The sequence below is a fragment of the Cyprinodon tularosa genome, unplaced genomic scaffold, assembly GCF_016077235.1.
Source record: "Cyprinodon tularosa strain WSP-4 unplaced genomic scaffold, ASM1607723v1 ctg25, whole genome shotgun sequence".
Lineage (NCBI taxonomy): Eukaryota > Metazoa > Chordata > Actinopteri > Cyprinodontiformes > Cyprinodontidae > Cyprinodon > Cyprinodon tularosa.
The window spans coordinates 1,326,540-1,341,638 of NW_024038928.1; the positions used below are offsets into that span (position 1 = coordinate 1,326,540).

General features: G+C 41.4%; 1 protein-coding gene across 1 annotated transcript in view; it reads right to left on the reverse strand.

Annotated features, from left to right (window-relative positions):
- Nucleotides 1-8,389: 8,389 nt before the first annotated feature.
- The window catches only part of LOC119785507 (neuronal membrane glycoprotein M6-a-like), a 35,692-nt gene continuing 28,982 nt past the window's right edge, over nt 8,390-15,099 (reverse strand). The window contains exons 5-7 of the mRNA XM_038288219.1: nt 12,890-12,966; nt 12,744-12,809; nt 8,390-10,578 (exon numbers count right to left, since the gene is read on the reverse strand). Of these exons, the coding sequence (XP_038144147.1) occupies nt 10,426-10,578; nt 12,744-12,809; nt 12,890-12,966 (296 nt within the window). The 3' untranslated portion in view covers nt 8,390-10,425. The remainder of the gene's footprint in view (nt 10,579-12,743; nt 12,810-12,889; nt 12,967-15,099) is intronic.

A 15,099-nucleotide genomic window follows, 5' to 3' on the forward strand; every position in this document is an offset into this window, starting at 1 on the left:
ACCACTCGAATACGGGAACTGCAATCGTTGGAACAGTCGCTTCCTTACGACTTTAATTTAAGCATTGTCCACATAAGACTATAAATACAAACTATTTTTGTGGCGCTGATTTACTTAATAGTTGTTTTTTTGCCTTGCTGGTTCTGGAGCCCTGGCTAACTTTAACGCTGCAGATGTTGCATCCAACAGCAGTTACATCCTTCATGAAGTGTCTCTACACCTGACTGTTCCCCTCTGCTTATAAATATACAGCGAGTGAAATAGGTATTGAACAGGCACCATTTTTCTCAGTAAACATATTTCTAGAGGTGCAACTGACATGACATTTTCACCAGATGTCGTTAACAATCCATGAAATCCACACATACAAAGAAATAAAACCACAGAAGTCCATAAACTGAGTTAGCTGTAATAGAGTTAAATGGCAGGGTGAAAAAGTATTTAACACACTTACTGAAATAGGATTAATACATTGTACAAAACTTTAAATGAGCTTCAACATGCTTTTTCTTCAGTAATGGAGTCTAGCATGTGGAGCGTGTACACAGGCCATGGCGCTTGGGTGCATTTGTCTTTCTGAAGTTCTCCACAAGTGGTCTTTGGCTCTTCTTATTATTTTTTTTCACGCCTCTTTGAGTATTCTTGCGAGGAGCACCTGGTCGTGGGGGGTTTAGGGTGAAATGATGGCTCCCACAGTGGTGTCTTGAACATTAAGAAGTTTAGAAATCCTTCTGTAACCAATGCCATCATTATGAGAAGGCTCTTTACTTCTACCCATCATAAGATTTTTCTTGTGTGATACCAGAGACACTTTTTTTATAGGCCATCAATTTGAACTGAATCAGCTGATAATAATTTGCCCTGAAAAGGCGCAGGATTGCTTTCTAATTAATAAGAGATTTTGGGAGGTGTCTTGGCTTTCCAAGCCTTTTTGTACCTCCTTTTCTTCACATGTTGAATACTTTTTCCCTGTGCCACATTATTGCTTTCTTGGTATGTGGGGTTTGCATTGACTGTTGATGACAGCTGGTGAAAATGTCATGTCAGTATCACCCCTAGAAATATATTTACTGAGAAAAATGGTGGCGTGTTCCAAACTTATTTCACCCGCTGTATAAACTACTCATTCTAAGCCTTAACAATGCTTTCATTTTTAATGTAAGGCTATTAGACTTTGTGACACTTGATTTTTACGCACCGTCCTTTAAATTTCAAAATTCTCTCAACAATTTTAAAACCTTTTCTTTGATGCTCTTTGGCTTCTGTTGTGGCTCTGGTCGGTACTGTACCAGATTTCAAAGAAACACACTAATAACTGTTCTAATGATTTCCTGCGATATTCCTCTGTGTCACTACTTACATTTGTTGTTTACTTTCCGAGATGACTGGTAGGATACCTTCTGTGATGTCGCTGCTTACAAACCTTTCTGTGTTTTTTTTGGAGCTCGATTGGCATTTGCCACAGAACACCGGAATTGGCAAGTCTACCACGGGCACCCTGTGCTTTTCACAGATGAGAGCAGGTTCATCCTGAGCACATGTGACAGACATGAAAGGGTCTGGAGAAGCTGTGAAGAACGTTATGCTGCCTGTAACATCGTTCAGCATGACCGGTTTGGTGGTTGGTCAGTGATGGTCTGGGGAGGCATATCCATGGAGGGACGCACAGACCTATACAGGCTAGAGAACTGCACCCTGACTGCCATTAGGTATTGGGATGAAATCCTTGCACCCATTGTCAGACCCTATGCTGGTGCAGTGGGTCCTGGGTTCCTCCTGGTGCACGACAATGCCCGGCCTCATGTGGCGAGAGTATGCAGGCAGTTCCTGGAGGATGAAGGAATTGATGCAATTGATTGGCCACCACGCTCGCCTGAGCTAAATCCAATAGAACACCTCTGGGATATTATGTTTCGATCCATCCGACGCCGCCAGGTTGCACCTCAGACTGTCCAGGAGCTCAGTCATGCCCTGGTCAAAATCTGGGAGGAGATACCCAGGGACGCCATCCGTTGTCTCATTAGGAGCATGTCCAGACGTTGTCATGCATGCATACACGCACGTGGGGGCCATACATATTACTGAAAACCATTTTGAATTGCTGCAATGAAATTTAAGCAAAATGGACTAGCCTGCCGCATCATTTTTTCATTGTAATTTTTGGGGTGTCTTTTAAATCAGCCCTCTGTAGGTTGATTATTTTAATTTCCATCAAATGATGTGGCATCCTTTTGTTCCTAACTCATCACCCAGTCCATATCAGTATAAATAAACAGCATGATTTTGTGCCCCATTGAGATCTGATGTGTTTTCAAAGTGTTCCTTTATTTTTTTTTAGCAGTGTGTGTTAAAATACTAGCTGAATATAAGAGAATTACGAGAGGAAATCAACTCCTATCAGCAGGGGGCAGTCATGAGCAACCAGAAGCCGGGCCGGGCTGTAGAGCTTCAAGGAGCTTCAACTGATCATGATAGTTTTCACCACACAGACCCTGAAATAAATGTTCACACTTCTTCTGGCTGATGTGTTACAATTTTTTTTTTTATTTCTTACCAAATTTTTAAGGTTTAGACCCAGTCTGAAAAAGGTACTCACTGAAATCAGCTGGATTCCTTTACATACAGTAGCTATTTTTAGGGAAAAGGGAATATGGCGCCATTTTGCAAATATTTTATTTTACCTTTTAACTAAACAATACTGAAGATAAGACAGATAATTGTAAATTGCAGGCCCCCCCAAACAAGTCAACACTCAGTCATTAATGTTTCTCTATTACCATAAGAGTAAGTAGACAACTGTAAAAAATATCAAAGGTGTACTTAAAGGGCAACACCTTTTTTCATTTTTAGCTCTGTTTCTGGACTGATGTGCTTGGAGTTTACTACAGCTTTAATGGCTACCTCTGGGATCCTATTTCAGTCCTCCATCAAGGAATCGAAGAACTTTTAATTGTCAAACAGCATGGAGTACTACTCCAGTAGGGCAAAATTTCAGATTTGCTACAACCCGTCTGAGGGGGATGGTGTTTGACGCTTGTGGCGATTCAAGACGTCCTTCAAATGTCCAATAGGGCTTAGCTCTTAAGACATGCTTGGCTAGTCCAACACTTTACCTTTATTTTCTTTCCCAAGATGATGGGTTGTTCTCCAGTGTCATAATCTTGAAATACAAACAGTGAAGTTTCTGAAGGTAGAAGACTTTTCTCTTCAATATACTTTGGTTCATATTTGCCTCAGTGATCTGCAGCTCCCGACCGCTGGTACCTCTGATGCTCCCGTACTTATGCTTGACTGAAATCAGGTCTCCATTATAGATAGATGGGTAGATCAACTTTAATATCCACATCAGTGGAAATTTATTTATTATTTTGATTTCGTCTTCACAATCATGAGAACTCTCTTTCTTTACCTAACAGAAATAACTACTAACATATTTTTCAATAAATCATAAGTGTTTTTTAATTAAGTGTAATTTTCATTTGAATGTGCTTTACTGGAGGCATCCATGTTTGTCAAAGAACACTACTGCCACCTACCAGTTTTGCAACGTTACTGTGCTGTTGAGCAAGTCCCAGTGCTGTATCTGGTGTTTGTCACAGTGCGCTATTATCCAAGTCATCTTGAAAACATTCTTCTTCAAAATGTTGGCTACATTACGTGTTTTTTCTCTGGCCAGAAGTTCGATGGCAAGTCCTCCCTCTTCAACCTGGCAATCCAACGATGAACCCGTCCGTGGAGGATCAGGAATAGGAAAGGTGAATTTTTTTTTTTTTTTTCACTTTTACCCAATGTATTGCAACATCCAACTGCCATGCACGTGGGCATTGTCCCTTTAACTAGAACTCTCATGAATTTCAATGGTGAAGTCCTTTCGAAATCTTTATTCATTGTTTTTGATTGCAGATTTGTCTAGTAGTTCCCATTGATTTTGCTTGTAAAGCGGGGAGAATGGCGCTAGGCTTACCAAACCATGAAGTCACAGCCAGAAGATGTCAGGAGTGAGATGTTACTATATCTGGGCAAAAATGGCCGGACCTAGACTCAGTGATGGCGACGGAAATTTGAATTTGAATTTTTTTACTGTTTAACACTAAATTCATTAAATCACAGCAAATGTATTAGTTATAGCTAATGATTTTTTTTCAGATGCTCATAATTCTTTGCTTTAAGATTGAATGATGAATTCCCACTGACCCGTGAGAGCAATTTCACCAATTCTTTCACACCTGTTCCCTGTTCACCTGAGACCTGGACTCAATATGAATATCTGTAATTTTTGCTCCTACCTGCAGTCAACAGCAAAAAAATCCAGGATAGGAATGGAGACCCAGACCGTGTGCTGAATCCAGACAGCCGCCAGACTTATGGAAGTAATTACGTGGTGGACATGCAGATAAATGACCCTGGTCAAGTTGGGACTTTAGCCGTCCAGAGAAGAACTATGCAACAAGTCAAACTTTCACTGAAGAAGATTTTTTCATTAGCATGTGTCTCACACAATAAATGTCATGAAATAATTTAAGCTCTGTGAGGTGGGCTATGTCTACACAGTCTGTCTGCCATGGTTTTGGTTATGTTATGCTTTACTTTGCTTCTTGTTTTCTAGTTGTATTGGTTTAATTCATATTTTGTTGTATTTCTAGATTTATGTTAGTTCTCATGTTGTCCTCTGTTGCCCTCTTGTGTGTGTGTGTGTGTATGTTCCTTTCCCCTTGGCTCCCTCGTTGTCTCCTCACACCTGCTGCTTGTCAGCTAGTTAGCCCTCCCTTTGTCTCTGTCAGCTATTTATGCTCTCCCTCTGCTCTCACTCTTTGTTGGTTCTTTGTTTGTTTCTGGTCCTGTCATCGCTGCAATCGTCTCCCCTCATCTCTCCCTGGCTCCTTCTACGTGTTTTCCCTTGATGTCTCCATGGTTCTGGTCTGTTACATTTTAGTTGGATTTTTGGACTGCCTTTGTCAACCTTTTTTCATTAAAACTACAAGTATTCACCTCAGCCTCTCTGCCTCTGCATTTGGGTCCTCCAAACCACAACCAACCCTGACACTGTCACACAAAGGCTTGTGGGAAACCATATGCATAGCTCCTATCTAGAAACACCAGGAGGTCCCAATGCTAATGGCGTTAAAAAGCATCCTGCTTCCTATCTTCTTCCTTACAGTCAGCACTATTAAGATAGATCTCATAATGGCGACCACGGCCAACACCCACCATGGCGTGTGTTGGTACCAATATGAGGGTCGAGTCTTTGTAACACTAACACGTCACATGACACTGGTGGGGTGATGGCTTTACATCGTATGAGATGTAAAGCCATACAATATTTGCATACATACTGTGTATCCAATTCTGTGAAATGCTATATAGGTTTGTGTTGAAAGTGAAATGAAAACACAAAGTCAGATTGTTCCCTTTTTAACAAGTACACAAGTGTCTGAATTCAATTTATTTATATATGCAAGCAAGTTTATGTCTTTACAAATAAAAAAGCCACTGTCTGCCTGAGCTGCTGGAACAGATATGTACAGAGATGGAGTGAACCAGATGAAGCTTGCTACTAAGCAACCAGAGAGATGTAACAAGGACGTAAGGGTGATGGAGAGCAAAAAAAAAAAGAGAAGTCTCACATCCAGAATGTCGAACCTGACATGATGCATGAACTTTGAAGATCTCAGACCTTCAAATCTGCTCTTGATGGAGAAGAGCTGAACATCTGCCCTGTGAGAATAAGCTCAGATTTTCCTCACAGAGGGCTGGTATCAGGATTTTATCATAATACATGCTTTCTTCTGCTGACATGGAGAGTTTGTGAATCCTGAACAAGATCAGGATCCTGGAATGATGGGTCCATGTTCAGCCGCAGTCTGCAGGTAGACACAGAGGACGCAGGTGACTGGAAGGGAATGGAAGACGAGCTGCTCACAGCCTCACCCCAAAGACGTCAGCAGATGCATCAGGCTATAGAGGGAAATAGACGACCATAGTTCTGAAAACACTGATCCAATCTGTGAGGGGTGTTCGATCGATTCGGAGCCCTAGGAGTTACGTTTCTGCTGGTGCAGACGGACGTCTGTGCAGTGCACTGCTTGTTGCTAAGCTACCGAGCCTGTACTTGTGATGGATAACCTCAGTTGTTTAATCTGAAGCAAATTAAGGCTGCAAATCAAACAGGAACCACTTTCAGATCATCTGGAGCGGGTCTGCAGTGCTGAGTGCTGCCCGAAGGCTTGAAGAGAAGGAAGAAGGGGAGGAGGAGGATGTGAGCAGCGGTGGAAACATGATGACGGCTGGCCAGAGCAATACATTACACCACATCTGCAAATCCGCTTTATTAGGAGAAACAATACAGAACACTATAATCATATCACGTAAGACTTGCAATCAAAGATTCATGCACTTGGATGTTGGGAATTTAAGGGGATGGATTTCTTGTTCACGTCTCAATTTAGTCAAACTGCTACAATATATTGCTCTGGTGGTAAACAACTGAGCAAGCAAGCGAGCTTAGCAACACCATAAGCAACAGGAACTGCAATACTGCACACTGAGAAGTGGAAATAAAACAAGAAACAGCAGAACAGCGCAAGTGGAAAAAAAAAAGTTTTTTTTTTTCATTTTAATCTTTAAAATTATGACCATTGAATGCATAACCATGCCACAAACAACAACTAGATTCACTGTCTTTTTTATGTAGAATAAGATTATCTTCATTGTTATGAATTCATTCGTTTTCATCAGTAATTCTTCAGGTTATAACCAATGCTGCAAGACTATACACAGGCCCCGGCGCCGGGAGCTCAATGCACTTACACATCAAGGATAGGAGAGAGAGAGAGCGAGAGAGAGGGAGAGAGAAAGAGCGAGAGAGGGAGAGAGAGAGAGAGCTCACAATGGTCAATAAGTGCACAAAAAACTATTTTTTCTTTTATCTGAGGTTAAAAACACTGACAAGACATCCATTGTCAGGCAATGAAATGATAGAATACTGTTACTGTAAAACTAGACCCTTAAAAATACTGACCGCTCGCAGCCGAGATTCACCTGAACGGGACTCGAGTCTGCAGGGGTCTCCCTCATTCTGCAACGCCTCGTTTTTTTTCTCCTTCTTCTGCAACATCCGGCTGCAAATGTATGGAGTGAATTATGCTCCATTATTCTTGCAAGCAAAGAACTAATTTTGTAAATGGAAATTTAAAAAGAAAAACACAATTTGTAAATGTATATTTTAAAAAAGTTTCATTTCTGGAAACTATTTAAAAAAAATTGTTTCCAGAAATTAAACTTTTTGGAATAACAAATTAATAATATTTTATTTTTACTTTTTCAGAATGTTATTTTTTTTAAATATCTCCTTTTCAGATTTACTTTTACAAACTGCATTCCTTTAAAGTATGTTTCTCAGATAACCTTCCCTTTACTTCAAGTGAAAACATTCACTCTTGACCAGTAAAAATGTTGCTTACATCCATACAGACCAATAGAAATGCATCCTCTCTCCTCTCTCCAGAGGAAAGCCCGCCCCCGTTAGTGAAGCGAATGTGATCTGTCAAATGCGGTTAAAAAGAATGCATTTCATGGAACTCAATCTGAAAAACATAACAATAATAAAAAAAATAAAAATAAAAAAAAAAGAATTAAAGGAAATATTTGATAATTTGATAAAAAAAATCGAATCGGAGAAAGCAGAAAAGTTACCCTCAAACCCTTTTTTTTCGGGGGTTAAAAAATCCTCTCAAAGGTTCATTTTTGGATTGCATTTTTATTTTATTTTTTTCATTTCCGTTTATAAAACATGTTCTTTGCTTGCAACAATAGTGGTCAATTTCACTTGATACATATACACCACAAATCCAATTCAAAGCTAAACTGTGGGTGTCAGCATGGAGTTTTTCATCAGCTTGGGCCCTGTTTGGTCAATAGAAATGTCAGGATCAAACTGATGGACATCTAATTTGTTCTCAAAGCTTTTTCTTCCTTTTTTGGTCTCTGCTGTGGAAACATAAACAGATCCTGAGATCATTGAACTCTAATTACTCCATGCCACACCCATACATGTGTGTATATAAGCTTCCCGCTGGGAGCCAAGGCTCAGGACATTGGGACTGAGCCGCCTCCTGCAGACTCTGGAACCGACAGTAGGTCATCCTCTCGGCTGCTCGCCTCCACTGTCTCACATATATGTATATCTTTATACAGAGTAGATGCAGGAACAGTGCTTATTACTGCCCACACAAGAGCAAAAAGAAAAAAAAATAACACATTGTTTTTCTAATTAAATAGTTTCACATTTAAAAAGTTTCAAAGTTGATAATAAAATAGTGAGATGTAATCAGTGAAAAGTAAAAGAGAAGTATGGCTCAGAGTGATGGTATTGTGTGTACGTGTGTGTGTGTGTTTGTTTTATTAAAATCTAACTTACGTTGTCACCTTCTACTTCAAGCTCTTTCTGAAGACAAACAGAAACCCTTCTGGTTATCTCTACTGGCAGATAGAGACTCATCCCTGTCCTGACGGAAAGAAACCCCAAAAACAGCCTCGAATACAGAAAACTAAATTCTCCTTTGAAGAGCTTAAAAAAAACTACGAAAAATCGCTGCATCTCACAGAGACTGAGCTGCCCTCTGGTTAAATCTGCTGAAATTTAAAAGCGAGAAGTTGATTTGACAGTCAAAATCTCAAGCGTCTTTCTTACAAAGCTTTGTAAATCAGCTGGTTCACCCTTGATTACAGCTTCCAGCTCTGAAGCACCTGAGGAGATTGCTGTGTAAGACACCGAATAAGTCCTAAAACCACAAAAAAAACCCTCCAGAGAACTAAACCCTTCCTGAACATGTAGCTTATTCGCTGGACGTTGCTCATTCTTGCCTTTTCTGCCGATGAACTCATAACACCTGATTTATTCTCTGCTTCCTGTTTCCTCCAAATCCCATCCCAGGACATAAGTCCCCCTGAAAAAAATTACTACAAAGTCTCAGTTCTGACTCTGTTAGTCTCCAGCTGACATGTTTACTGTTCATATCGGTGGTTTTCTAACTTACAGAGAACATTTGGTCACATTCGGGCTGGTTGAGAACAGAAGAAATCGTGACAACACAATGGAGCTGTGCTGTGTGTGTGTGTGTCTGTGTGTGCGCGTTTGCATGTGTGTTTGTGCAGAACTACTGAAATACAGACTCGTTACATGAACATGTGACATAAACCCGATTCCCAGCTGACCCCTGACCTCCCTCTTAAATACCCTCAGTGCTAAAATTACACATAAATAATCAAAACTTTCTCCAAAAAAAAGTGAGAAAAAAAATCATGACGAAAATAAATGGATGGGAACAGGACAAAAAGACTTTGTGCTGCTAAGATGTGCTGTCTCTGGGGACAAATGACAAGTTTATACAATCCAGGGGTAAAGGGGAGTTTGGGGCTAGGGGTGGGGGACCAGCTTCAGTGAAGGTTTCTAAAATCACTTTAATTAGTGTTTACTTGGTAGATCCGCACAGAATAAATGAAACAAGATTAGACTGGGGATTTTATCAATGTCATTTCATCATGTTGCTGGTTCAAGAATTTAACGAGGAACTCATTAAACTGGACCTTATGGGAACCAGAAGTTGGGGAAGGAAGGGTAGGGGAGGAAAAGTTGGCAAAGCAACCCATCTGCACCTAGGAGGCACAAATTTCCTCAGGGAACCTTATTTCTCTGTTACACCGGCCATCATAGTGTGGTGAAAGGACACAACACAGCATGACACCACCGAAACAACACTGCCTGCACATCACCGACCATTCAGTCACATCTATTTGTCTCATTGTGTGTGTGAGTATGTTTGTGTTTGTGTGTGGGTGTTGCACTTCAAGGAAGGGGGCTTCTATTAATTGATTATCTCACAGACACCAAACTCATTCTCGTGTCTGCCAGGGATTGTTGGCTTCAGCAGAGATGCACAAACTTTCACCACTAAGGGCCCAAATTCAACACTGCTTTGCTTATCTTTGGGTTTTTCTGGGTTGCTGTTTTTGGTCTCTGTTTGTTATGCTGGTTTTTCCTTGTTCAAGTCAAGGTCTTCTCAATTTTTTTATTGTAAACAATGGGGACCTTTGCATTGAAAAATATTACGAGAACTTTTATTAGAACTAGAGCAGATTCCATAGTTTAAGGTCAAGTTAAAGGTTCCTCTCAGGACAAACAAAAGCACCAGGGCCACTGATCTGATGTAGACACAAGGATGACGATGGTGTCTGCGCTTTCATCTCTTCTTTATCGTCTTATTTCTGCCTACTCGTGTCTGTATTAGTGTGGTGTTTTTCCTCGTGTCTGATGAATCTATGCTGTCCTCAGGCTTGTATCAGCAGCTGTTTGTGTGTGTCTCTGTGTGTATGGATGTGTGTGTGTGTCTGACAGGTAAGTGTGTGTTTTTTCGGGCAGCTCTGGATTTATGTGTAGGCATTGAGGCGTTCTTTGGAGCGCGTGGAGTGGATGTCGTGCAGCTCCTGCTCCTCCTTCGACTTTATGTCTTCGTACTTCTGCATCCTGCTGGCGTCTTTCAGGTAGCCCCAGTTAGCAGACAAAGCCATCAGGAAGTGGACCTGAGGGCAGTGAGGGAAGAGTAAAAGGAGATCCAGATTATTAAAGGGAAAAAAACTGGAAAGCCCATAAATCCTACCCACTTTACTCCCCAATGATAAGTTCTAACCTCACTCTGAGGAAACAAGTGTTTATGAGGAATAGGATGTCTTAGATTGAGCCTTTTAAATGCCACGTAGACAGGCCTACAGTACAGGCATAGTCTCCTTCCAGTGGGATGTGCCAATTAAATCTTATAAGGAAGGTGCCCAGGACGTTTTAGCCACTAAAAGAAGAAGCTTATTTTAGCAGGGGTGTGTCCCAATTCAGGCTGTGCATCCTTTCAGCTTTTTTGAGCTGATTTGTGAGAGAATTTTTCTGATCAGGCCAAGTTTCATCCTCATCGTGCGTCCGTGTCTTGTAGTATACAGGGAGTATTGAGCGGCGATCGGTCTCTCCTGACCACCTCCCGATCAGGAATCGTAAGGTGAGGAGAAAATCAAACATGTTTTAAATTCAGTTGGCACTCGTAAGGTGTTCCTGGAGAAATCCTGCAGATCTACGAGCGCCTATGAAATGATTTTCCAGAACTTCACACACAGTGCATGTGCAAACAATGGAGTTCTTCTTCTTCTTCTTACAGATTGAGAAGTCAGACCAGTGGCATCTTTCAGCCCTGAGTCCAGCATGTGGTTTATGGACGTAGAGTGTGAGCAGTTAGATTGCGTTGGGCCATACAGTAAAAGAACACACATTGTGAGCTCTTAACTTTTAAACCCCATGGTTTGATTGTACAGTTTGAGCTTAAGCTGAGTATGATTAGAAATATCAGCCAGTATATGCCTAGCCTTAGAGATGGTGTGAGGATGTCTGTCATCCAGAAGAGGCTTGTGGAAGATTTGCTTCTTCTCCTCAGTCAGAGGACTTAGCTGAGGTGGCTTGGCCATCTTTTTCTGATGCTCCATGGATGCCTCTCTTGGGAGGTGTTTAATGCAGAGCCCAGAGGACTGCACTAGACAAGATGGAGGGAGTATTGCCATTTCTCAATATGTTTACTTGTGCATTCTCATGTGCTCGTTAAACGTCATCAGCCTTAGCCCTATACTGTTCCAATTCAAAAGAACAGCAGACCGAAAATGGACAAAGTCCCCGGATGTCCTCCCTATTTAGCGAGTATGCATCAGAGCAGACTTCTGTTCTTGAGATTGATACTAAGTTAAATTAAGTTAAAATTCTATTTTCTGTTGTCTATGTTCTATAAAAGTATGTTTTAAGATAATTTGAGGCGAGAACATTACACTTTTAAGCATCACTATATGGCCGTTTACCGATTTATTGCGTGATTAAACTTAAGTTGAGAGAACCGCAGCAACCAACAGCAGCCAGGGCTAACCGCAGCCCGTCTGCAGCAGCCGGTCTGCTGCAGCCCTCTCTCGGCATAGTCGTGTGAAGGACCGCTGGCTATTTCTGGCTGATTTCTGTTTACCTGACTGTGGTTATTATTATTCCCCTACTAAATAAAAAAAGTTAGAATTTATTATAGTCTAGAGACTATTAATAACAAGAGGTGAAATGCAGCTCAGATGATCCGAGCGTGTGGTGACGTCACAAGTACGCTTTTGTTTCAATTGACCCAGATTTATGCTCCGTGCTCCCGTTCTCCCTGAGTCCATACTTTTCTGTGTTCTTCTCAAGAACATATTTGGCGAGGGCATGAGTCCGTAGTCGCGTTAAAGTGAATTGATAAACAGCCTAGGTCTCTTTGACTGGCCTGGTTGCGTTTCAGCTTTCCCTCTGCAAAGCTGGAGGTAACTGGGGAGAGGGAATTTTGGGAGTTTTTTCTGAGCCTGCTGCCCTACTGACCCAGTACCTGATAACCCTAAGATGACCAGAACCACAGTAATGCCTTTGCAAAAGGGTCATAAGATGGAATATGAAAGTCAACCTTCTTGGTAAAGAGGCAACAATGGGACTACCTACTCCTCCATGCAGCCCGCCTAAAACGTTTGAAGTATTTTTAAAGTGTTTTTTAATATGTTATGAGGATTTCATGTCTACTCTAGTGTATCGATCCACACTGTGGTATGTCCTTAGTGCAAGGCAAAGTGAAATAACCTTTGGAAACGTTGGTCCTTCAAAACTCATTTAAGTTTGAACTTTAATCCGGTTTGAGTAAAAACTTGCTTACCATGGCGATGACAGCGGCTCCTGCTCCCGCCAGTGCACACACAAACAGATGGAAGGTCAAGTCCAGCTGTAACATCAAATCAGAGCAAGGTTGGATTTCTGCAGCTTTTCCAATCAGATCCTTAAACCTGCATCACATCTGCTCACCTCATTGGAATCACACATCCTGAGGAACTTTTCAGATCCAATGCACACCTTCTTCTCCTCCGCAATGGTCACTGCTCCTGAATACATCAAAAATAAATATGCATATATTAATTATTATTCTTATCCTCTTTTCAAGGCTGGAGCTTGACTGTTACCCTATCACTGGGTTCCTTACATCTTCCCTGTCTGTTATTGTAGAGAACTGGGAGGAGAAAAGTATCTTATGGATCAGCTCTTTCCTCTAACTCATACTTTTCTCACCATGGAAACAGTGGACCCATGTCCAGTTCTAGATGTTGAGCAGTAGGTGGCAGCACTGTTCAAGTCTAATGTAGCATTTTGTCTAGTGTGGACAAGCAGCAGAACAACATGGAGGACGGAGCAGTGATTACATCACAGAAATCATTGCCTAACCACAGAGCAATGTGCTGGAAATACACCAGCAATTCAATTCATCCCAGGCCTTCATGATACGTGAGAGATTTCTCTATTGTTTTTTTCTTTCTCAAAATACATTTTATACTTTTTTTGTTTATATAAAGAAAACCATAGCCCATCTTCCTCAGAAGAGATATAAACTCACCGGCCACTTTATTAGGTACACCTGTCCAACTGCTCGTTAACACTTAAGTTCTAAGCAGCCAATCACATGGCGGCAACTCAGTGCATTTAGGCATGTAGACATGGTCAAGACAATCTCCTGCAGTTCAAACCGAGCATCAGTATGGGGAAGAAAGGTGATTTGAGTGACTTTGAACGTGGCATGATTGTTGGTGCCAGAAGGGCTGGTCTGAGTATTTCAGAAACTGCTGATCTACTGGGATTTTCACGCGCAACCATCTCTAGGGTTTACAGAGAATGGTCCGAAAAAGAAAAAAACATCCAGTGAGCGGCAGTTCTGTGGGCGGAAATGCCTTGTTGATGCCAGAGGTCAGAGGAGAATGGCCAGACTGGTTCGAGCTGATAGAAGGGCAACAGGGACTCAAATAACCACCCGTTACAACCAAGGTGGGCAGAAGAGCATCTCTGAACGCACAGTACATTGAACTTTGAGGCAGATGGGCTACAGCAGCAGAAGACCACACCGGGTGCCACTCCTTTCAGCTAAGAACAGGAAACTGAGGCTACAATTTGCACAAGCTCATCGAAATTGGACAATAAAAGATTGGAAAAACGTTGCCTGGTCTGATGAGTCTCGATTTCTGCTGCGACATTCGGATGGTAGGGTCAGAATTTGGCGTCTACAACATGAAAGCATGGATCCATCCTGCCTTGTATCAACGGTTCAGGCTGGTGGTGGTGGTGTCATGGTGTGGGGAATATTTTCTTGGCACTCTTTGGGCCCCTTGGTACCAATTGAGCATCATTGCAATGCCATAGCCTACCTGAGTATTGTTGCTGACCATGTCCATCCCTTTATGACCACAATGTACCCAACTTCTGATGGCTACTTTCAGCAGGATAATGTGCCATGTCATAAAGCTGGAATCATCTCAGACTGGTTTCTTGAACATGACAATGAGTTCACTGTACTCAAATGGCCTCCACAGTCACCAGATCTCAATCCAATAGAGCATCTTTGGGATGTGGTGGAACGGGAGATTCGCATCATGGATGTGCAGCCGACAAATCTGCGGCAACTGTGTGACGCCATCATGTCAATATGGACCAAACTCCCTGAGGAATGCTTCCAGCACCTTGTTGAATCTATGCCATGAAGAATTGAGGCAGTTCTGAAGGCAAAAGGGGGTCCAACCCGTTACTAGCATGGGGTACCTAATAAACTGGCCGGTGACTGTATTTATATGTAGTGAAGAAAAATTAGGGAACGGTAAACACACTTATACACACTTAAAAGACATTCCATACAGATTAATATTTAATTTTAAAGAGGTGGAAACATTTCTTCTAGATAATTAGGGCTGAGCTGGATTCGTCTCCATGATCATATCTAGGAAGGGTTGATTCTATTTTATTGAAAATATCTGTACATTTATGATGTGTGTGGGTTTTTATTTTTTTAGCTGCAGTGATGGATGTGAAAAAAGCACTAAATTGTCTCTTTTCAATATTTGTATAGTCCCTGCATTCTCAAAACTGTACCTTTTTGTTATTTTATTTTTTTTTCTTTAAAGAAATTTCATTTGCCCCAGAAGAATAAATGTGGATAGTTTCTGATTCCAATTTTGTAGTTTTCCATGCTAGTGGGG